The 24,706-nt window shown below is 36.0% G+C and overlaps 1 protein-coding gene across 10 annotated transcripts in view; it reads right to left on the bottom strand.

Moving 5' to 3' along the window:
- Positions 1 to 24,706, bottom strand: part of PHKB (phosphorylase kinase regulatory subunit beta) — a 276,301-nt gene that overhangs the window by 28,975 nt on the left and 222,620 nt on the right. For 9 of the 10 annotated variants that reach the window (XR_005213751.1, XM_037815495.1, XM_037815494.1 and 6 more), the window contains 6 exons: positions 9,485 to 9,546; positions 9,233 to 9,395; positions 8,024 to 8,105; positions 5,976 to 6,033; positions 3,687 to 3,777; positions 216 to 418 (listed from right to left, as the gene is read on the bottom strand). Coding sequence is in view for 9 of the 10 variants with exons in the window: in XM_037815495.1 (XP_037671423.1) it covers positions 216 to 418; positions 3,687 to 3,777; positions 5,976 to 6,033; positions 8,024 to 8,105; positions 9,233 to 9,395; positions 9,485 to 9,546 (659 nt within the window). In the remaining variant the exon portion in view is untranslated. Of the gene's footprint in view, positions 1 to 215; positions 419 to 3,686; positions 3,778 to 4,747; positions 4,839 to 5,975; positions 6,034 to 8,023; positions 8,106 to 9,232; positions 9,396 to 9,484; positions 9,547 to 24,706 lie in introns of all 10 variants that reach the window. The other variant, XM_037815492.1, reaches the window with a different exon arrangement.

Here is a 24,706-nt window from a genome sequence, read left to right as displayed (position 1 = left end):
CACTTTGTCTAATTTGGTAAATAGATATGAGGATTCTCTGAGATCACTGGTATTTATTTCTACATACGAGATGCTGTCTCCATGACTTAGGGGAGAAATGTACTTTCCTAAATAGTCACCTGGAACCTGGGGCAGCACTTCACATGGAAAGGCCAAGTCTATTAGAGGATAACTTGGACAATTATCTTTATGCAAATGCAAAGTACTCTACTTACCCAATTCGTATTTTCAGCATGCCACTGAATAACTCAGGATTATTAGAGATGATCCAGCCAATATGGATGACCAGTTCTTGCTGGACGACCGCTTCCCTCTCATCATGGGTGTTACACTTATAATAGATGATGTTCTTAATCACTCTTGGAGACAAAGGATTAGAGATAACAACTTCTTCATGCCCAAAGGCACCCAGAGTTACCTACAAGTGGCAGAACTTTATTGTAAAAATTTCCTAGCTACTAAAAGATTAAAAAAAAAATCAGGGTGACTGGCAGGCTGAAATTACTATACACAAGCTAGGGAATCAGGTAGAATAACTTTTCCTGTAATTTATTAAAATGACTTCCATAGCATGACTCCCACTGGAGTTCATGATGGTTCAGAGTTTGGTCTAAAATGTAAAGGCAGGTGAGGGTTGGTTACGGAAGTGGAGGTTAGTTGATAACAGCAGGGAAGGAATATAAATAACTATTAAGATAAAATTATTTTAAATGACTATAGTATTAAAAACTCCCCAGAGGAACCAGAATACACTGAATAGTTTAATGTTACTACACAATCTATAAAATTTGGTATCTGAGAGAGATATTCTTCTATTCTTTTACAGTTTAAGATATGGAACTCTTTACTCTTTAACACCATAACCTTTTCAAAGGCAGGTGCTAGGTCATATACTCCTTGCGTGGAACCCACTTTTCTTGGCATAGTGCTAGGCACCTAGCAAATACTATAATACTAGCTGATGTATCTCTCACTTGTGGATGGGCATAAATGAGGCTGCCCACAGGCTTGGAAAAAGAGAAAGAGTAGAGGAAAAATGGTAAAGAAAAACTTAAAGCAGAAAGTGCAGCTGAAGTTGGCAAGAGGATTACTCTGGTTTCGCTCTCTACTTTATCTTTGGCATTTGCTTTCCATAGGAGTTGCAGTCCCATATTCCTTCTCATCACCTCTTTCCACTTCCCTTCTATTTAGTGTACTGTCACAAGAGGTAGGAAGAAGAACAGCATGTCAAAGGGAACTTGTGTTTTCAGAGATGAAGGGAGAGGGCAGAACATTGGGTCTTTCACCCCCAATTTTATGATTTGCAGAGCAAAAACGGAGAACTACTGGTTTATTATATCATAAGCAGTATCAACCAGTTAGTCCAAGTGCAATTACTTTTATTAAAATGTCAGTGTGTAAAGAAGAAAACAAACAGAAGGCACATTATTGCCTCTAGAAGCAATGATGTCTGAACTACTATTTCATTCTAGGGAGCTTGAGGTGATCTGAAAGTGCTCTGTAGAAATAATATTACTTCAGTTCTCTGGGTGGCAATTCATAACTGAGCTAATGCAAACTTTGAATGTTCCATTTTCATTTCTTTTTTGTAAAGGAGTAACATGCAGTCAACGACTAGACTTCATGAGCCTGGTCATGAAGCTGAGCTGTCTGCTTCCCAGGTTCAGCCAGCTCTGTGACTGTTCCCCAAGAAGATGTGCTGGTTTGATGGGCAATGGTCCAGCTACCACCTCACAAGAGGCTCTGATATTGTCAGATATATTACAAGGGTCTGAAATGTAAGAGAAAAATAGCTTTTTAAGGGCTGTTAATTTTCTTCCAAAGGTGGCTTGGTTCAGGGCAAAAATATATAACTATATGGCTAGAGATGACGATTCCAGTAAGGAAAGGCAATGGATAAGTTATTTCCTGTATCTTAGTATATTTAGCTGACAAATGGGGATGAAAATTTTACCTCTTAATAATTTAGCAAAAACAAAGAAACTATACATATGAAAAGTGATACGACTTTTTCTCAGAAGTTTGCTATTAGTACAATTATTTTTTCAGTTATTAAATATTACAGTAAAAATGGTTTATTATTCTAACATTCCAAAGGCTGGATTCAGAATGAAATAATTTCAATTTTAATGAATTAAGATCCCTGAAATATGAGCAACAGGTTGATTCCATTAAAGAGGGTTAAAGTACTTCATATTATTACACTTATTTTATTCCTAGGTTAACTGTCAGAGAAACTTAATAAAGCACATGTACTTCCAAAGAACAAAAGCAAAGCAAACCTGTTTCATTCTAACCAAATGGTGATTCAGCCAAGTGTTTAGAGCGTATAGGAAAAAAACACAAAAATGAGCAGCCATACCCCACCCTACATATCCACGTGCAAAGGCTCAATTCCACCCACATTCACTGACTGCCTACTCCACTGCCAGACTCCATGCTGGGCCCAATGGGAAGTGTGCCGGACAAGACCCAGGCCCTGACTTCCAGCAGCTCAGTCTATCGTGGATAGACACACAAACAAGTGAACTGGGGTCCAGGGCAGGGTGTGAGAAGGGTCACAGGTCTTTTAAGAGAACCTAGAGGATAGGGATCCTGTGAGGATGGTTTTGTGAGGAGGAGGTGATGAAGCTGGTTGTGGCAGATGGGGAAGACAGCATCTCAGAGAGGAAGAGAGAGCAGAGAGGGCAAAGGCTCTGGGGAGCAGCTTTGGTGCACAGAACCTGGCTCTGCCTGAAGACCAATAAATTTCTAAGGGAATGGGGTAGACATTGCAGACAGAAGGGAAAAGGTGCCCTTCACTATTCACCTGCATTTGCTCTGCCTATCCTAAAACAGTCTGGAGTATTTCAGGGGTATTATTCCATTTTCTATATCAGCACCTGTACTGACTTCAAGTTAGGAGTTGAAACTACAGCTCTAAGATGCGACTGTGACCCATTTAATGACTGCACCTTTTTTTTTGAATTTTTATAAACATTTTCATTATGAAATATAACCCATTTACAGAAAAGTGATAAATTTCAAAATATAGTTTAATAGGTAGTTATAGAGCAGATTTCAAACTATAGTATGGGTTACAGTTCCACAATCTCATGTATTTCTTTCTGCCTGTTCTAATACACTAGAAAAGAAATATCTATATAATGATTCAGTAATCATAATCATTTGTTAAATCCTAACTTCTCTGTTACAACTCCTCCCTCTCAATTGATCATTTTCTCATCTTCAGGGATATTTGAGCAATGATCATTCTAACTTCTTCATGTTGAAAAGGGTTGTTGACATTATGGGGTTGGGGAATGCAACTGGTTGATGTTTTGGTAGAGACTGGTACCTCTAAGTCTCAGGGCTTATGTGGCATAGGAACAATCTGGAGGATTTAACAATCTGGAAAATAAACTTAGTAAAAGTAAAACTTTTATAGAGTTGTAGATAGAGCCTTGGGTTTTCTTTAGAGTTTTCAGGAATAATTAATATCTGCATTGTTAAGATGAGATTTGAGTGTCTGTGTGGGGGTGGGTGGTGGGTGGGTGGGGGGTGCCTTTTGTAGAAACACCTGAGCCACTGTTAATCTGGTTGTGAGAGGCCTATGGCATCCAGGCTTGCCAGATTTAAAAGGAAGGGTCCTACCCAAAAACTTTTGTGACTATCATGGAGTGCAAGTCTGAAGAGCAGATACTTACCTGTTTGCCCTGCACTAATACATTAGTAATGGATGGGGCCAGGCTGTCCACTACTTTATTTAAAAGACTTGCTGCATGGCGCACAACCGACCTGGGGGCAAAGAAGAGAGCAGGCCAGATGTTCACAAATCTAAAAGACACCGAACAGGGCCCATGGTTGGGGAATCTTAAAAACATACAAAACTGAGTCCTCACATAATTATTTGGAGGAACACTGAGCCCAAGACATTGGACAAAGCAGTTGAAATTTCCCAGATTGTGGACCATCTAGAATTAGTGAGGGATCTATCCCTGGCCCTCACATCTGCCACCAGGCTGTGCCAAAAAGCATTATTCATGACATCATTAATTTTAAAAGAAAGAAAAAGGAGTCTAAACTTTCCTTTGACTGGGAGGTTGGGGAAGAAGTTAAGTGGACATTTTAATTTTACAGTAACTCATTACTAAGTGTGTCATTAGTACATGCCGCCTATTATTCTAACTGCATGAAATCATATTTCTTTTGGTGCCTAGATAAGCAAATCCCTGCATTAGAAGGTTCACTTGGTACTGAATTTTGGGAAATGCTACAATGAAATACCAGCAGTTTTAGTTTTTTCCTTAATAAACCCAGAATGTTGGAGGAGAGTTGGAATACTGGGTGAAGGAATTCACACTGCTATTTTTACATTTCTAAAAAAGTATCTGGATTGTAGGGAGAACAGATTTTTTTTTTTTTTTTAAGTACAGCACATGCAATACATAAGACATCATATATATATTTTTCCTCAAAAGTAAAAATTTGTATGGAACTTGTAGGAGAAAATAAAATACAGACATAAGGCTTAAAACTGGCTGCAATTTTCTTGAATTTCAGGATATCCATGAAAGGAAATATATTGTTTAATCTCAACACAGAATGGTCTAATAGATAAGTAAAAAAAAAATGGTAAAGTTAGTGAAACAAACATTTCCTATCAGCTTTCACTCATATACTATATGATTAAAAGACATGTTTAACCAAATGCAAAGGAGCCCACAATTTTCAAGCAGCTTGACTTTCCAAATGCAGTGCAGGTTACCTGTTTCCCATGAACCAGTAAGGTAGTTATGTGTGGGGCTATAGAGGAAGAAAATTTCTGGGTGAATGCAGCCCCGGAGCGCACTGCCAGCCTGGGTACATCAGTGGGAAGCCATGGAAGGGAAAATACTGTAAATAAAACTTCCAGGAGTTTGTTCTTTTAAACATAACAGTCAGCATTCTTAATGTCTGCTAGTTAATGATTTATCTAAAATGCACACATAATACATTAAGCAAGAACAGGTTTGCTTAACCAAAAATAAAACTACTGACCACATTTGAAATTTGGCTGCAAAACAACATTTACCGGCCTGCATGTCTCACTGTGCTGAGAATATTTACAGTGAAAATTTCAGGGATTTAGCCATACGATTGCTATATTATTTCTTCTGTGTAGGAATGGGATATTTATTATAAAAAATAGAGTTGAAACACTACTAAGAGATTGTTTCGTCTAATCCCCTTATTTTAGAGATTAGAAACCTGAGGCCAATTGAGGTTAAGGGAGTTTCTTATGACATTGTTTAAGATTTTCTTCAAGATTAGAGCATAGGCCATTTAAAGAAAATGTACACTTAATTTAAAAATTTGCTAGATTCTGCTAATAAAACTGTTAGAACTGCTTCAAAATGTAGAGAACCATGCATTTAGGCATACCTACCTCATTGCGAATTTAAACAATTTTATCTCCACCTACGCAGTATGTTTTTAAATCCCTAGGAAGAGACTACTCATAAAAACAAAGTAACCACAATCATTGCGGCTCATTTAAATTTAGTAGTGAGTGAACTGCCTTCTAAGAATATTATTTTTTCTTACGACTAAACGAACCTTTGATCTCTTTTCATGGCCTTCTAGATGACAGAACAGGTTTCCTGAACACAAATTAGAACCTAAAGCACCTTGCTGGGGCAGAGGAAGTGCAGGGTAGGAAGCATTCATTACAGCATAATCATTCTAGTGAATGCTTTCCAGGTTTTATCCCCACGGATCCTTTATTACCACTCATTTTTTTGTCCTATATCTTGGGAGAGCCATGCTACAATGGAATATAGGTAGATCTCTGGAAAGTAGGCAGAGTCACAGTTCTGTAACCTTGGAGTTCAAAAGTAAAAACGAGAGCAAATAACCACCTTCAAGATCGGTCCATTATCTTAAGGCTACTGAATATGACAACACAAACATAAAACATAATGATAAACATAAAACATAATGACACTAATACGAACCAAAGCTTTTTGCTGCCAGCTCTTCTATAGACTCTCTCAATGTGATCAGCAACGGTACCTAGACATTGGATATAGAGTCTTTGTTGAAGGAGGCTTTTAATTAAATGCATAATATTTATTCACCTTTGTAAAAAATCACACGTGTAGTATTGTAATTTTGTTCTAGTAGAGTTGATGTAGCTATCCATTAATGTTTTGAACTTTTAACATATTTAAATACGTAATCCAAAGACAAAGTGCGAATGTCTCCAGCACTTGCTAATATTTACTGTGAATATATGATTTTAGTGAACATTTATTTCTTGAAATTCACCTGTTTTCTTAATAAATATGCAATCTAAGTTTTAAAGAAAAATTAAGTTATTTAATTTACTGCAAAAAATAAAAACAAAATATAGTGAAATAATTAGAAAATTGCACAATACTGATGACTCTAAATTTATATAATTATTCCTTTGTTTTCTCAACAAAACTTTATTGAGACTCTCTTATGTGTATGAGGCTATGATCATTTTGACATGTACTAGAGCACAAAAGACAAAATGGACTTCATTTTTTGGCTGCAATTAATATGTGATCTGGTCTCATGACTGGTTTTCTCAGTAAATCAACCTTGTCACAGGACAGAGCACCAAAAAGGAAACAAGGGTAAAGAACAGTATCTTTAATGTTTTACCCTGAACTTATCTTTATAGTTTTTTACAAATTGGACGAAATTATATTCAGATTCTGTAGACGCTCATGATCTTCAAGAAACTATAAAGTTATGGATTTAAAAAATTTTAAGTCTTTCAAATATATCTAAACAAAATATGAACATTATTCCCAATAAAAATTGTTTTTAAAAATAATTCCCTCATCATTTTCCTTATAAGCTATTTGACATAAACTTTGTTATCATTAAAAGGTCTACTAAAATAATCATTCAAATTCTAGGTTCCCAATGAAATGTCTGATTTAAAAAAAATCCTATTGTTTTATAGCTAAAGCTCAAATTTAAATGAATGTCCCCAATAGAAGTGGGATTCTGCTTATAATTCTAGTTTCAAGATGAATTAGAAACATGCAGGACATTGTTTAGTATTTGCCTACAGTGCCTCTCCTTTTAACTTACTAAAAAATTTAAGACTATTCAATTAACATGTATAAAATTCAAGAAGGTTATCTCAACTGCAATACTATAAAAACTAAGTAGAACTCATTTGAATAAACAAATGTTAGTTCAATGCCACAACTACAAATCTTATTAATTAAACAGATGTTTAGGACATTGATGTAATTTCCAATTCTAACGAAATCAACATACCCCTTTGGAAACAGGGTTTTCAGATGAGCAAATGCTTAAGTGTTTAGAAATTAAGTACTTGAAATGTATTCTACATTGTTCTGTCATAAAATGCCAGAAGCAGACCATGATGGAGAACTCAAGGATTCCTTAGAGTAGTGACTCAACATACAAGTGTGGATTTCATGGATAACTGGGTTTTGGCCTTAAGACAGAGTGGATATGGACATGATTAGAAATGATTTATTTTTATTAACTATCTTTAGAGTACAATTTCATTAAATGCCACACGCCATTGCAATTACCTCGCTCATGGTAATTGTAATGGCACATAGCTGCAGACCATGAGGGAGGTAATTTTTATAGACATAACAATTCAATATCATTCTTGAAGAATTATAGAAAATAAAACTGGAAACAGAAATTGTCAGTAATCAACTATGGCGCCACACAGGGTAACAGTCACAGGCAGAATTCAAGTCTGAACCCTATTCAGACAATCAGAGGAATAATCAAGTATCATTGCAGGAAAGCAATTTATTCATATACTGAACAGCCTACTCCATTCTAGGGGATATGAAAGAACATTCTCTATTTAAAAGTAAAAGAAAAAAAAAAAAAGGAAAGGCAAAGAAAAGAAAGAATGAAAGAAGACAGAAAGAAAAAGTTTAATGGAGAAGGAATTAACTTGTAACATTTTAGCTGTGTTGAAGAACAGAGTGTTCCCATTATTTAAAATGTTCTCCTAGATTTGTACTCTTACCTTCCTTTGTGATGAAATTGGGGCCTTCTCTTTTGAGCAATATACCCAGTAGGATGGCTTGGCTAGTCAGACAACCGCAGTCCTGAAAATATAAATCACTGAGTAACTGGAAAGAATGGGTATCAGAGTTATCACAAGGGATAAGTAATCAAGAAACCACAAGATGCAGAGGAAATATTCCACAATGGAATGGAGGAAGGATAAAATGTCACTGATATACTACCAAGCATAAGGTGACATTATTCAAACATGTATCTTAGATATCTTGGAAAAAGAATCAGACCAGCTGGCTTCCTGGGACAGTAGGATTTAACAGATTTCCCAGGAAACAAGATAAGCAATAGACAGAAAATGTGTTGCTGGCAATCATTAATCCTGATTCTGCCACTCTCTGAGACACTTGGCCAAGTCATTTAACCATTCTTTCCTGACTTATTTGTAAATGGGAAGACGATGCTCATATCAATCTATTGTGAAAGGATGGTTGATAGGAGGGTACCATGCATAGAGTGCTTATTGTGTATTAGGGTATTGTGCTATGTGCTTTATGTTTGTTATAGTCATGCTTACATGGATCTATATGGTATCAATCAAGTATTATGGTATCTGGAGAATATACATTTAGCCTACATTACATGCTCTAACTTGTATGCTTCATAGTATTTATAGTTCTACCACTAGAATTTCACCTCTTTAGATAAGTGGTACTTCTAACTCATCCCCCCACCCCCTACTTTAGAATGTAAATAATCTTAGGAAAGGCAAAATATTAAGTTGCTAACATATTCATTTGGATGTGTCATAGGATAGCTTCCTCAGTAGCAAGAGAGACTTAAAGCTAGCATTAGACCTAAATTGGGGCTGGAGAGAAGACAGGAGCTGAGAAAAGGAGGGAAAGGGCACTGAAAGGGAAATTTGGAGATTCCAGAGAAAACTGTCATTGACTTAACTTCTTTAATGGCCTATACAATATTTTCATATCCAATACAACCCTACTTATCCCTATCCCTTAAGCATCTTTTTAAGACATACATGCTAATGCTAGACTATGAGAACAACTTCTCGTTATTGTCTTGGTATAGACAGGCCATCCACTTCCAGGTTAACTGCTATCTTCTTTAAGAAGAAAAAAGGACATATGGTCTGAACCTGGGAATTCCTGCTCTGCCAACCTCACTTGGGGCCACATGGGAATTGAATCTTCCTCACATTCAGTTTTTGAAGAATTTCGTGGGTGGGTTTGTTTTTCCAGTCAGTAATGGTGATATCTGGCTGCTGTTCCAGTTCAGGAGCATTGGGGGTGCTGCTTTGTCTTTTAACCTTTGAATGTTTGGGAAGTTCTAGTTCCTCAAAACTCTTAAATTCTGGAAATCTGGAAATTAAAAGAAAAAATTTCAGATTTAATATTTTTCTAATGCTATCTCCAGAAACATAATAATTACATAATCCAAAAGGACTCACTCTTCTGTATCACTGATTTGTAGGAAGTCAAGTTGTTCCACTACAGCTCCAGATATCAGTGTCTGAAATGTGATTGAGAACAGATTCACAACTCTCAAATCCTCTATGATCTGTGCACACACTTTTCTGTAAGTACGTAATACTTCAAAAAAAGTTTAAATATATACACAACTCTTAAGTAATTTTTAAAATGGGAATTCTATAATCAGACAGGTTTTCACATTCAACACCCCCCCCCCCCGAAACAGAACACACACATGAAGCTACAAGTTCATGAGTCATAAGAAAGGGCAAGTAAATATGAGGTGACCTGTAATTTCCTCTGTTCTTAGAATTGTGGGCAATTATTTTTAAGCTGGAATTAAAAAATTTAGACTGGTACTTAATAAAATGTTAAAAATAGTATTTTGAAAATTATCAAAAACAACACAAAATACTTAAGTTGTTTTAGGAAGAGGTCATGTGAAACTGTACTTCAGATTCAACCACCATAATACATTTCAGGTTTATCCAGTCAGGATTTATCCAAGTCTCCATTTTTCTATATCACGAAATTGTTGATTATCCAGGCCAATGTTATCTGCATTCTGGCAACCTGTATTTGGTCATTTTATTTTCCTTTAGTTCCTGATTATAGGCTGAACAAACCAAATGAGGAAAACTCAAACATAGTTTTTGTTTGTCAGTGGTTTGTGATGAACAGTATAAATAAATGATAACCTACAATAATTTTTAGCATTATATGTCACTCCTAATTATCTGATGAACTGTCAGAAAATACTGAGAAATGCACTGCATAAAAAAAAAAAAAGCAATGAATTATTATTTTAAAAGTAAGGCAATTCAACCAAAACTATCTTTTATATATTATTTTCTCCATTTGCTCACTGTTCAGTTTAAATGTGATGCAACATGACATGGAACATTGCTCTTGTTGGCTGACCATGCAGAGAGCTGTGGTGCCTTCTCCTCTTGTAGAAACTCAGCGATTCATCAACAAACATGCGTTGTAGATGGCAGGATGACCGTATGACTAGCAATCATACTAAAGCCCTTTTGCAGAGTATAAGTGAGGAAGGCTCAAACATGTAACTGATATGCACATGTCACGCCTGGACCATGAGCTCCTTGAGGACAGAGTCTGCGACTAGGGCAGAGATCAGTGTCAAGTACAATAAATGTCCATTGACTGATACTTCTAAGATGTAAGCTCATATCTACATACCTTGCTCTTAAGTTCATTAATCTGTTGGACAAATATTTAGCAAACATATAATATGTGCCAGGCACAACGCTAGGTACTGAGAATATAGCATGAATTACACAAAATCTTTGTTTTCTTAAAACTAACCTTATAGGTTTGTGTGGGGTGGATAATAAACAAATACACAAACACATATACTATGTCAGATGTTGATAAGTGGAAAGTAGAAATAAAAAAGGTAGAAGAGTTCAACAAACCAATAATAAGTAAAGAGATTTAATAAGCATTATATCAAGACCTCCCAACAAAGAAAAGCTGAGAACCAAATGGCTTCATAGGGGAATTTACGAAACATTCCAAGAAGACTTAACACCAATCCTGCTCAAATGCTTCCAAAAAATTGAAGCGGAGGGAACACTTCCTAAGTGACTCTGTGAGGCCAACATCATCCTAATACCAAAGTCAAATAAAGACACCACAAAAAATGTATAGACCAATATCTCTTATGAACATAGATGCAAAAATTCTCAACAAAATTGAATCCAACAGAATATTAAAAGAATTATACATCATGATCAAGTGGGATTTATCCTAGGTATGGTATGCAAGTGTGGTTCGACATAAGAAAATCAATTAATGTAATATACCTCGTTAACAGAATGGGAAATACAAACACATGATAATCTCAATTGATGCAAAAAAGATATTTGACAAATTCCAGCACTCTTTCTGATAAAATTTCTTGATAAAATCTTTACTAAATTTCTTAGGAATAGAAGGAAATTCCTTAATATGATAAATGACATATATAAAAAACTCACAGCTAACATCATACTTAACAGTGAAAAACTGAAACTAAGTGCTATGTGCAAGAGACTCACCTTAAAGTCAAAGAAACAAACAGGCTTAGGGTGTGTTCTAGTTTGCTAATGCTGCAGAATGCAAAACACCAGAGATGGATAGGCTTTTATAAAATGGGGGTTTATTTTGCTACACAGTTACAGTCTTAAGGCCACAAAGCGTCCAAGGCAACACATCAGCAACCGGGCACCTTCACCGGAGGATGGCCAATGACCTCCGGAAAACCTCTGTTAGCTAGGAAGGCAGCTGGCATCTGCTCCAAAGCTCCGGCCTCAAAACGGCTTTCTCCCAGGACGTTCCTTTCTAGCAAGCTTGCTTCTCTTCAAAACATCACTCCCAGCTGCACTCAGTTTTCTCTCTTTGAGTCAGCTCATTTATATAGCTCCACCGATCAAGGCCCACCCCGAATGGGTGGGGCCAAGCCTCTATGGGAACATCTCATCAAAATTATCACCAACAGCTGGGTGGGGCACACTCCAAGCAAATCCAACCAGCACCCAAGGGTCTGCCCCACACAAGACCACAAAGATAATGGCATTTGGGGGACACAATACATTCAAACCGGCACAGGGTGAAAGGAAGGAAAAAAATATACCATGCAAGTAGTTACCAAAAGAGTTGGGGTGGCTATACTAATATTGGATAAGATAGACTCTAAGTCAAAAACATTACCAGATATTCATCAAGTGCCATACATTGTTGTTTCAATGAAATTTCAAATGCATTTTACTAAATCATTTTCCCTTTAATTTATAAAGCTGTAGGCAGTTCTTGGAATTTACTTGCATTTAATTTTTGTAGTATTGGGTTCTTATTCCCTATGGCTTACTTTGCTTCTAAAATAGAGCTCACTCTTCCTCTCTTTTATGTTTTCTTCTACCTTTTGATTTGCACAGACAATTATGTTCATTAAAGAACTTGGACAATTTTTCAATATGAGTATGTATGAAAAGAGGTAACTACAAAGGCCTGGCTTTCTCAAACACTGCCCGTTTCCCAAAAAGGTCTGTTTTGGGGAGTGGGCATTGGCCAGCTCTTGGCAACTGAGCTTTTAGAATGTTCCATCTGATTAGAGTTGTATTGACAAACATGAGACTTTGGACCATGCTGTACCAGGCCGTCCAGATAGTTTACGCTGACAGTGCAATATATGGTCAACACCAATTTTTTTTGCTGTGAGTTTGGAGATTGAGTCACTGAGGCCTGACCTGGAGGGTCTACATGCCTCTGTGACTGATGCTAATAAAAATCCTGGACACCAGGCTAGGGAGAACTTCTCTGGGTCAGCATTTTCAAGTTTTATCACACATTATTGCTGGAGGACTGACATATGTCCCATGTGATTCCACTGGGAGGGGATATCTGTAACACTGTACCTGGTTTCCTCTGGATTTTCCCCCATGCACCTTTTTCTTTTCGTGGATTTTACTCTGTATACCTTAATTATAATGAACTGTAATCATGAGGGTAACAACAAGAAAAATAAATTATAAATAAAAAAGTAAAAAAAAAAAATACAGATTAGAAAGGAAGGAAGAAAAGTGATTTATTCAGAGATGATGCGATTATCTTTGTAGACAATCACAAAGAATCTATAACAAAACTACCTGGAACTAAGGAGCATGTACTGCAAGAGCTCAAGATACAATGTTAATGTACAAAAATCAATTGCTTTCCTAAAAAAATAGTAAATAAAAATGTAGGGAATGGGAAGTGCTAAGAGGGTGCAGGAGGAGGCAGTTTTGTCATTTTATATAGAGTAATCATACAGGTCAATCTAATATAGATTAAATTGATTAACATAGATCTTAATATAGATTACGAGGCTTCCTAATAAAGTGACATGTAAGCAGAGACCGTAGAAAAGGGAAGAGCAAGTACAAAGATCTTGAGGCAGGAACATGTTTGGCTTGTTTCAGGAGCAGTAAGGAGGCCAGTGTGGTTCAACTAGAGGGAACAGTGGGGAAGTGCTGGGAAATGAGGTCAGAGGTAGTCCTAGATCATGGAGAGCCGCATAGAACATTTGAAGGATTTCAACTTTTACTTTGCGTGAGAGGGAAAGTCATTGGAGGGTTATGATGTGTGACATAATCTAACCTTATGACCAGTAGAATAGGAGGAGGCTGTCTTATGGCCATAGGAATTGATGAAACTATTGCAAAAATCCAGGTGAGAGACAACAGTAGCCTGCATTCTGATGAGTGCCAAAGGTGATGGGAAGTGGTTAGGGTCTATATATAATTTGAAGATAGAGACAACAGGATTTAATAACAGATTGTAATGTGGAGTCTGAAAGAAGAAGAGTGAAGAATTACCTAATTCTCAAAGCTGAGAGATAATACTGAAAATAAAAGAAAAATAATTTAGATTTAATATTTCCCATTTCAAACTTACTTACCCTTATAGTCCAATTTGGCTCATAAAGTAAATGTTTAGCCTGAGTTAACAGGCAAATGCTTAAATTCCATTAATAGCTTTTGACAAAAAAAAAAAATCAGTTGGTTGAAGAGGTTCCCAAATTAGTCTTATAAAAAATATAGTTATGATTAATTTGCTAGGCATTAATATCCTAGTAATTAATGCAATAGTAATTAAATAATAGTAATTAAATAACTTAATATTGCTACATGTATGTTAAATGCAATATAAAATTCAAAAAGGCATCCTACTCTAAGACATTCAATTATATCCCACCAGCTGCTTTTCGACTGAACAACCATCTAAGATTGTACTTCTTCCTATCACTCTCCATCCCTACTGGTTTTATGCTTTGTTTGGTTCCCCCACTACAATATAAGTCTTGTGAAATCATGATCCTGTATGTATTATTTGCCACTTTATCCCCAGTTTCTAGAGGATGGGGCTCAATAAATACTTGCTGAGTAAATGAATCCATATTTACATAGTTCCTAAAAAGAGAAAAGTAGTGAGCAGTATAGTCTGGAAATGCAGAGATTGGTGAAGCTTGACCTGAAAGAGCTTACGATCCAAAGAGAGAAACAGACATAAGCAATTAACTATACATAAAATGAAATAAGAGCTATAGAGAAGTTCAAGCAAAATACAATAGAAGCACACTGGAAGGACAACTTAATTCCAGTCTAGGAGGCTTCACCCGAGAGGCAACATTGGAGCAAAGTTGTAAACATAAATTATGACTTACATATGATCAGGAACAAGACAAGGATACCCAGTGTCACCACTGTTATTCAATATTGTGCTAGAAGTTATAGCTAGAACATTAGGTAAGAAAAAGCAATAAAAGGCATCCAAATTGGAAAGAAAGAAGTAAAACTGTCATTATTTGCAGATGGCATGATCCTATATTTAGAAAATCCTGAAAGAACGAGAACAAAGCTACTTGAGCTAATAAACGAGTTTAGCAAAATGGCAGTATACAAGATGAACACGCAAAAATCAATGTGGTATTTCTATACACTAGTAATGAGCTATCTGAGGAGGTAATCAAGAAAAAAACTCCATTTACAAAAACGAAAAGAATCAAATACCTAAGAATAAACATAACCAAGGATGTAAAGGACTTGTACAAAACAGAAAACTACAAAACACTGCTAAAAGAAATCAAAGAAGACCTAAATAAATGGACAGACATTCTGTGTTCATGGATTGGAAGGCTAAATGTGGTTAAAATGTCAGTTCTACTCAAATTGATCTACCGATTCAATGCAATACCAATCAAAATTCCAACAGACTACTTTGTAGAAATGGAAAAGCTAATTATCAATTTTATTTGGAAGGGTAAGGGGACTTGTATAGCCCAAAACATCTTGAAAAAGAAGAATGAAGTGGGAGGTATCACACTTCCTGACTTTAAAGCATATTATAAAGCCACAGTAATCAAAACAGCAAAATAGACGCATTGACCAATGGAATCGAATTAAGAGTTCAGACATAAACCCTCAGATCCATGGCCAGTTAATTTTTGAAAAGACTTCCTAGTTCACTCAACTGGGACAGATAGTCTCTTCAATAAATGGTGCTGGGAGAACTGGATAACCAAAAGAATAAAGGAGAACCCCTATCTCCCACTCTATATAAAAATTAACTCAAATGGATCAAAGACCTAAATATAAGACGACTACCACAAAACTCCTAGAAGAAAATCTTCAAGATCTAGTGACAACACAGTAGTTTCTTAGACTTTACATCCAAAGCACAAGCAACAAAAGAAAAAAAATAGCTAAATGGGAACTCCTCAAAATCAAATTCTTCGGTGCGTTAAAGGACTTTGTTAAAAGGGTGAAAAGGCAATCAACTCAACGGGAGAAAATATTTGAAAACCACATATCTGAGAGGGGATTGACATCCAGAATATATAAAGAAATCCTACAACTCAACAATAGAAAGGCAAACAATGCATTAAAAAATGGGCAAAAGACATGAATAGACATTTTTCCGAAAAGATGACTAAAAAGCACATTAAAGATTCTCAGTTTCACTAGCTGTTAGGGAAATGCAAATCAAAACCACAATGAGATATCTCACATCTACTAGAATGGCCACTATGAAACAAACAGGAAACTACAAGTGTTGGAGAGGATGTGGAGAAACTGGAACACTTATTCAAGCTGGTGGGAATGTAAAACTGTACAGCCTCTGTGGAGGCTGGTTTGGCAGTTCCTCAGGAAGCTAAGCATAGAGTTGCCTTATGACTCAGCAATCCCACTACTTGGGATATACCCAGAAGATCTGAAAGTAGGGATGTGAACAAACATCAAGAACGTCCCGATGTTCATAGTGGCATTATTCACAATTCCCAAAAGATGGAAACAACCCAAGTGTCTGTCAGCAGATGAACGGATAAACAAAATGTGGTTTACACACATGATGGAATATTACTCAGCAATAAGAAGGAATGAAGCCCTGAAGCACATGACAACATGGATGAACCTTGCGGACACTGTTTAAGTGAAATGAGTCAGATGTAAAAAAGACAAATATTGTATGATAACTGATATGTACCAATTATAATATATAAAGTCACAGACATAAAATATAGACTATAGGTTACCAGGATATAGAATGAGGTTAAAGAATGGGGAACAGTTACTTAATATGTACAGAATGTTTATTTTAACTTAAACATATGGAAATGGATATAGGTGACAGTATCACATTATTGTGAGAATAATTAACAGTACTGAATCGTGTGTGAATGTGGTGGAAAGGTGAAGTTTAGACTCATGTATGTCACCAGAAGGAAAGCTGCAGTTTAAAACATGGGATTGTATAACCCAGTGAATCTTGTGGTGGACAAAGTCTGTGATTAACTGGACAAATACAAAAAAGTTCTTTCATGAACTAGAACACCAACTAGAACACAACGTACAACTCTATTACAAGGAGTTAATAACAGAGGGGCATATGGGAAAAGATAGTACTTACTGCAATCTATGGACTATAATTAACAGTAATATTTTAATATTTTTTCATCAACAGTAACAAACATACAACACCAATACTACGGGTCAATAATGGGGGGCGTGTTAAGGGGTAAGGGAGGATTTGGGTCTTCTTTTTTATTTTTCTTTCTTTTCTGGAGTAACGGAAATGTTCTAAAATTGGTCATGGGAATGTATGCACAACTATGTGATGATACTGTGAGCTGTGATTTTATACTTAGGATGGCTTGATGTGTGACTATATCTCAATAAAATTGCATTAAAAATAAATAAGTAAATAATTATTTAGATAGAAGGAAAAAAGGAAAAGACAAACTCTAGAACAGAGTAATAGCATGAGAGGAAAAGAAAACCTCCAATTACATACAAAGTATCGAGTAATTTGGGGAGGGGAGAGTGTGGCTGGAATGAACTGCATGGAGAGATGTCTTGGATTAATGAACCTTGGGAAGGTAGACAGAGGCCCAGTGATGAGAAAGATTGCAGGTCATGGGCTAAGGAAATTTAAAAGTACTTAAAATAAAATCCAGGAGGATTTTATTGCCACAGTCAGTTGCTATACTAAATAGAAGATGAAAAGTAAAACACTAATGCTGAGTTCCTATTTACATTTTAAAAAATCCAGAAGATAGCACTCTGAATCATGAAAAATCAAACTACTCATCTTTCTCTCTTCTAATATCTCAGGCACAACTAAAATCGAAAAATGAGAAGGTGGTGAAGTGGACATTAAACTGCTGCTGAAAAGGACAGTGATAAAGGTCCAGATACTCAAGAATAAAAACATATGCCAGGAATGCAAAGCCATTATTTCTAGCCCCTGTTCTGCAATAACTAATCTCAGGACTGTGAACAATTTTCCACCAAAGACTCTAGGTTCCCTGATTGTTAAATGAAGGCATTAGGTGAAATTATCCCAAGGTCCTGTCCAACTTGAGTTTGTGTGTATAAAGATACATAAGATTTCCAATTTCACAGAAGATGAAGGAGAAAAAAGGACCCCCTTCCAACTTTAAAATTCTATGCTGTTGGACATGAAAAAAAATTGAAAGTGAATGAGGAATCTCCAATTTATTGTTTTGAGAGAAAAATTTACCACCTATAACATTATCTTTATAATGTGTCTGACTCTTCAAATGAAATGGAAACTCTACAAAACATGGCAGGATATACAAATTTCAAAGCAAAGTAAAATTCTTTTTAAACTCTGTCTTAGTTTGCTAATGCTGCAGAATGCAAAACACCAGAGATGGATAGGCTTTTATAAAACGTGGGTTTATTTCACTACACAGTTACAGTCCCAAGGCCACAAAGCATCCAAGGTAACACCTCAGCAATAGGGTACCTTCATCGGAGGATGGCCAATGGCATCCGGAAAACCTCTGTTTGCTAGGAAGGCAGCCGGCGTCTGCTCCAAAGCTCCGGCCTCAAAACGGCTTTCTCCCAGGACGTTCCTCTCTAGCAAGCTTGCACTTCTTCAAAACATCACTCCCAGCTGCACTCAGTTTCCTCTCTCTGAGTCAGCTCATTTATATAGCTCCACTGATCAAGGCCCACCCTGCATGGGCGGGGCCATACCTCCATGGGAACATCTCATCAGAATCATCTCCCACGGTTGGGTGGGGCACATTCCAAGCAAATCCAACCAGCACCAAAAACATCTGTCCCACAAGACCACAAAGATAATGGCATTTGGGGGACACAATACATTCAAACCGGCACAAACTCAAATTCCACATTGAAATAAGAATTTGTCAACACCTAAGGTTGAAACTTCTCAGAAACAAAAGACTAAAGTATTTTTATTCCTTTAAAAAATTTTATGGCTTTACTTTTTTACATTAAAGTGTATAATCCAACTTGCAATGCATTTTGGTATGTGATGTGAGATGAGGTTCTAACTTCATTAATTTTCTCCAAAGTATCTGTTAAATAATGTACATCACCATTAATTCCTGAAATTTTTGTGATCACATATTATTTTAAGTTCTTATGTGTATGGTAGGATTTTTTCTGAGTTACCTATATCCTGCAATCAATTATACTCAGCAAGCACCACACTGTTTCACTGAGTTCTTAATTTCAGTGCTTGTAGTTCTCATTTCTAGACTTTCTATTTGATTCTTTTTATAGATTCAAAGTCTGATAAAATTCTCTATCTTGTCATTTAATTTCTTAAACAATGTTGATCATAGTTATTTTAAAGTCTGTTTCTGACAACTCAAATATCTGGGGGCTAAGGGGGTGGGGAGAAGAGCTATTTCTATGTCTGTGTTTCCTCTTAGTTCTCAATTGCTTGGTCCTTTCTTCTAGTATGCCTGGTAATTTTTAAATGAAAGATAGATTTTGTACATACATCACTAAAGAAACACTTTGAGGCTTGGAATGATGATGTTTTTCTACTCTTTGTGAGGATGGAACTATTTCTGGTTTGCTGTTACTCCTAAGGTACAGTCTTTTAAGAGGGTTATCTGAAAGCCTGGAGTGTTTATCAGGATCCCTCCTCCTTGATAGGCCCTGAACTCCAAATTTGTCCCATCAGCAATATAGACTGCCAAAAGCTCTGCTCAGATTCCCACTGAATTCCTCAATGATTATGATTATAAACCAATATATTAGCTTAGGAGGAACTAACATCTTTTAATATTCAGTCTTTCCATCCAAGAATATGGTTTATTCCTTCATTTATTAAAATTTTATCTTACATTTTTCATCCAAATTAATAGAATTATATAGGCTTTTTTGTTTGTTTGTTTTGTTTTGTTTTGTTTTTTTTTTTGTTCAGTCCATATATTTCTTATACAGTTTAAAAAACTATCTAGGTGATCCTGGAATGGAGAAAAACTATTAAGTGTAAAAGCAATAGGAGACTTCTGGTTAATATGATAAGCACGTATACTTAATTCCTACTTTTCCTGAAATCTCACTAATCAAGACATAGGCTTTTTCTATAGTAAAATGTTTAAAGTGCTTGAGTACCTTGTCAGTATTGGTAAAAACAGATGGCAGAAAAATAAGGTTTAAGTATAAGCCCACTAGGCATAGAGAACAGGAGAGGAGACATCAGTGAGTGAGACATTAAAAAAATTTTTGAAATAAAGACAAAAGATGGAGAGGAGTAATTAATTTAGCAGAGTAGAGGAATTTGCCCTCTAAGGGAATACAAACATCCCTCCAGAACCCTGAGAGGCTCCAGACCCTGAGGCCCAGATACTGCTGGGGAGGGAGAAGGGGACTATAAACAGTAACTTGATTGACACTACATATAAAATGACTGGCTCCAAAACTTCCTCTTCCTTCCCTAAATAGCTACGAAGTTACTATCTGCTTTCATTATTCTACCTTTCGGGAGAAAAGATGATTATTCTCTGGTGAAAAACTTAATACTCAAGGGTATAAGGCACAGCAAAGAGTAGGAAACATAAGGATTAAATACTGGAGTAAGTGAAAGGCTATATACTATACAGTGGGCCTCGCGGCTCCCTTCCCCTACCCTGCTCTAACCTCATTTTTTCAAATGTGGAAGCTAAGTGTATGTACTTCAGACAGGATTCTAGAGGATTATTTTCTGGGAAAACTGAAGAGTCTCGGAGAAGAGTCAGAGAAATGACCTCTGGTCCCATCAGGAGCTTCCACCAACAAAAGGGCCATTGCCATTAGACCATTTTATAAGTGAATTCAACAAGACAAGAAGCTTTGTCTCCAAACACACAGCTTCCAATAAACTTTTTTACAACATTACTATTAAAAATGAATGGATGACCAATGGAATAGAACTGAGAATACAAAAATAAAACCATACACCTATGGCCAACTGATTTTTGATAAGGGTGTCAAGTTCACTCAATGGGGAAAGAACACTCTCTTCACCAAATGGTGCTGGGAAAACTGAATATACATATGCAAAACATTGAAAGTAGATTCCCAACTTACATAATATACAAATATTAACTCAAAATGGATCATTAACCTAAATGTAAGAGCTAAAATTATAAAACTCTTAGAAAAAAACAAAGGGAAATATCTTCAGGACCTTGTATTTGACAAAAGATTCTTAGACTGTACACCAAAATAAGAGCAACAAATAAAAAAAAAAAACAGATTAATTTGACTTCAACAAAATTAAAACCTATTATGCATATGAAGACATTTTAAAGAAAGTGAAAAGACAGCTTAAAGAATGGGAGGAAATATTTGAAAACCATATAACTGATAAGGATATAATATCCTATAACTCAACAACAGAAATACAAACAGCCTAATTAAAAAATGGGAAAGGACTTGAAAAGATATTTCTGCAAAGAAGATATACAAATGGCTAAAAAGCAAATGAAAAGATGTTCAAAAGAATTAGCCATGAGGGAAACAGAAATCACAACCACAATTAGATATCACCTCACACCCATGAGAATGGCTTTTTATTTATTTTATTTTATTTTGTTTGTGAATGAAATTTTTTATTTACACACTGTATCTAGAAGCAGGTACATAAATTCTTATACAATTAATTTCCAAAAATGTGCAAGAAATTACTATAATCTGTTTACAAACCAAAACATATATTAAAATCAATGGACTTTGGATAATTCATTCTGTGGTGTTCTCATACAAATGGTATACACCTGATTTGAAACATACAGAAAAAGTGTAAACTACAGCAATCTGGATTGCAAGTATTAATTTCATGGCACTCCAACAAGACTATAAAATTTCTTTAACCCAACATGTATACTTATTACAAAATTCTATAAGAATTTTTCATATCTCTGGATATAGAGTTTGGAACACTTTTCAGAAACAGCAACTACACATTTTGCCATATTATGATTGATTAATAAAAAGAATGCTTATAAAAAACCTTCTTTACAGGATTAAAAAAGTATTAAAAGAAATATATGAAAAACCCATAGCTAACATTGTACTCAATGGGGAGAGACTGAAAGCTTTCCCTCTAAGATCTGGAACAAGACAGGGATGCCCACTGTCACCATTGTTATTCAACATTGTGCTGGAAGTGCTAGCTAGAGCAATTAGGCAAGAAAAAGAAATAAAAGACATCCAGATTGTAGAGGAAGAAGTAAAACTTTCACTGTTTGCAGACGACATGATTCTATATGTAGAAAATCCAGAAAAATCTACAGCAAAGCTATTAGAGCTAATCAATGAATACAGCCAAGTGGCAGCCTACAAGATCAACACGCAAAAATCTGTAGTGTTCTTATACACAAGTAATGTGCAAGAAGAAGAAATAAAAAAAAATTCCATTTACAATAGCAACCAAAAGAATCAAGTATTTAACAATAAACTTAACAAAGGCCACAAAAGACCTACGCAAAGAAAATTACACAAAACTGCTAAAAGAAATTGAACAGGACCTAAAAAAATGGAAGAACATACCGTGTTCGTGGATTGGAAGATTAAATACAATTAAGATGTCAACTCTACCTAAACTGATTTATCGATTCAATGCAATACCAATTAAAATCCCAACAACTTACTTTGCAGAAACAGAAAAACCAATAACCAAATTTATTTGGAAGGGCAAGGTGCCCCAAATAGCCAAAAATTTCTTGAGAAAGAGGAACGAAGTGGGAGGTCTCCCACTACCTGACTTTGAAGCATATTACAAAGCTACAGTGCTCAAAACAGCATAGTACTGGCATAAGGACAGAGATACCGACCAATGGAATCAAACTGAGTGTTCAGAACTAACCTCTCACATCTATGGACAAATGATCTTTGATAAGGCAGTCAAGCCAAATCAACTGGGACAGAGCAGCCTCTTCAATAAATGGTGTTTGGAGAACTGGATATACATTTCCAAAAGAAGGAAAAAGACTCCTACCTCACACCTTATGCAAAAATTAACTCTAACTGGATCAAAGACCTAAACATAAGCACTAAGACCATATGACTCTTAGAAGAAAACGTAGGGCACTATTTTAAAGATCTTGTGAAAGGAGCGGGCTTCCTAAACCTTACACCCAAAGCGCGAGCAACCAAAGAACAAATAGACAAATGGGATCTCCTCAAAATCAAACACTTTTGTAAATCAAAGGACTTTGTTAGAAAAGTAAAAAGGCAGCCTACACAATGGGAGATAATATTTGGAAACCACATATCTGATAAGGGTTTAATATGCTGAATATATAAAGCAATCCTTCAACTCAACAACAGAAAGACAAACGACCCAATTTAAAAAATGGGCAAAGACATGGACAGACACTTTTCCGAAGAGGAAATACAAATGGCTCAAAAACATGAAAAAATGCTCAACTTCACTGGCTATTAGGGAAATGCAAATCAAAACCACGAGATACCATCTCACACCTATAAGAATAGTCATTATACAAAAAACAGAAAATTACAAGTGCTGGAGAGGATGTGAAGAAAGAGGCATACTTATTCATTGCTGGTGGGAATGTAGAATGGTGCAACCACTCTGGAAGGCAGTGTGGAGGTTCCTCAGAGATCTAAGTATAGATTTGCCATATGACCCAGCTATTCCATTGCTGGGTACATACTCAAAGAAACTGAAAGCCAAGACACGAATGGACATTTGTAAACCGATGTTTATCATAGCATTATTCATGATTGCCAAGAGATGGAAGCAGCCGAAATGTCCATCAATGGATGAGTGGATAAACAAACTGCGGTATATACACACGATGGAATATTATGCAGCTGTAAGACAGAACAAAGACATGGAACATACAATAACGTGGATGAACCTTGAAGACATTATGTTGAGTGAAGTTAGCCAGAAATGAAAAGACAAATACTGTATGGTTTCACTAATATGAAATAACACTAATGAGCAAACTTTGAGAGTTAAAAGCTGATATCACAGACTACCAGGAGATAGAAAGAGGGTAGAGATCAGGCATTTGATGCTGAAAGACTACAGAATGTTCAGCAGGATTGATTGTACAGATACAGAAATAGATAGCATAATACTGTGTGATGGCAGCACAATATTGTAAGTAGACTGAACAAAGATGTGAGTAAAGCTGGAAGCGGTGGGACAGAGGAATGTATGACATCAGAGATAAAGATAGATGATAAAGACTGGGACTGTATAACTTGGCAAAAACTGGAGTGGTCAATGACTGTTGCTAAATGTACAAATAAAAAAATGTTCTCATACGTGGGAATACAAATGAATGTCAACAATGCAGAGTGTTGAAAAAGGGATGGTATTTGGGAAAAAACATAGTCAAAGCAAACTGGAGTCTATGGTCAACAGTAACATTCCAAAATGCTTCCATTAAATGTAACAAATGCGATATACCAAAGTTAAATGTGTATGAGAGGGGGACATAAGGGAGGGATATGGGATTCTTGATAGTGTATTGTTTTTGTTGTTAGTATTATATTGTATTGTATGAAATTTTTCTTTTTCTTTTTATTACCTTTTTCATTATTCACCAAAAAAAAAAAAAAAACCCACATTTTTTCATAATAATCAATATGTTCAAGTGTTGACTGTGGTGATAAACGTACAACTATGTGATGATGCCATGAACAACTGATTGCACACTGTGGATGGCTGTATATTACATGAATATATCTCTATAAGACTGTAGGAAAAAATATAAATAGAGGTAAAACTGCTGGAGAAAACATGGAGAGAGGGATGTCCCTATTTACTGTTGATGAGGAGGCAGAATGGTATAACCTTTCTGGAGGTCACTGTGGTGGTGCCACAAGAAGCTAAGTTTGTGGAGCCATAAG

Source organism: Choloepus didactylus, chromosome 22, assembly GCF_015220235.1.
Source record: "Choloepus didactylus isolate mChoDid1 chromosome 22, mChoDid1.pri, whole genome shotgun sequence".
Classification (NCBI taxonomy): Eukaryota; Metazoa; Chordata; class Mammalia; order Pilosa; family Megalonychidae; genus Choloepus; species Choloepus didactylus.
The sequence above is the reverse complement of the archived record's forward strand: the minus strand, read 5'-3'. Positions and strand labels throughout refer to the sequence as shown.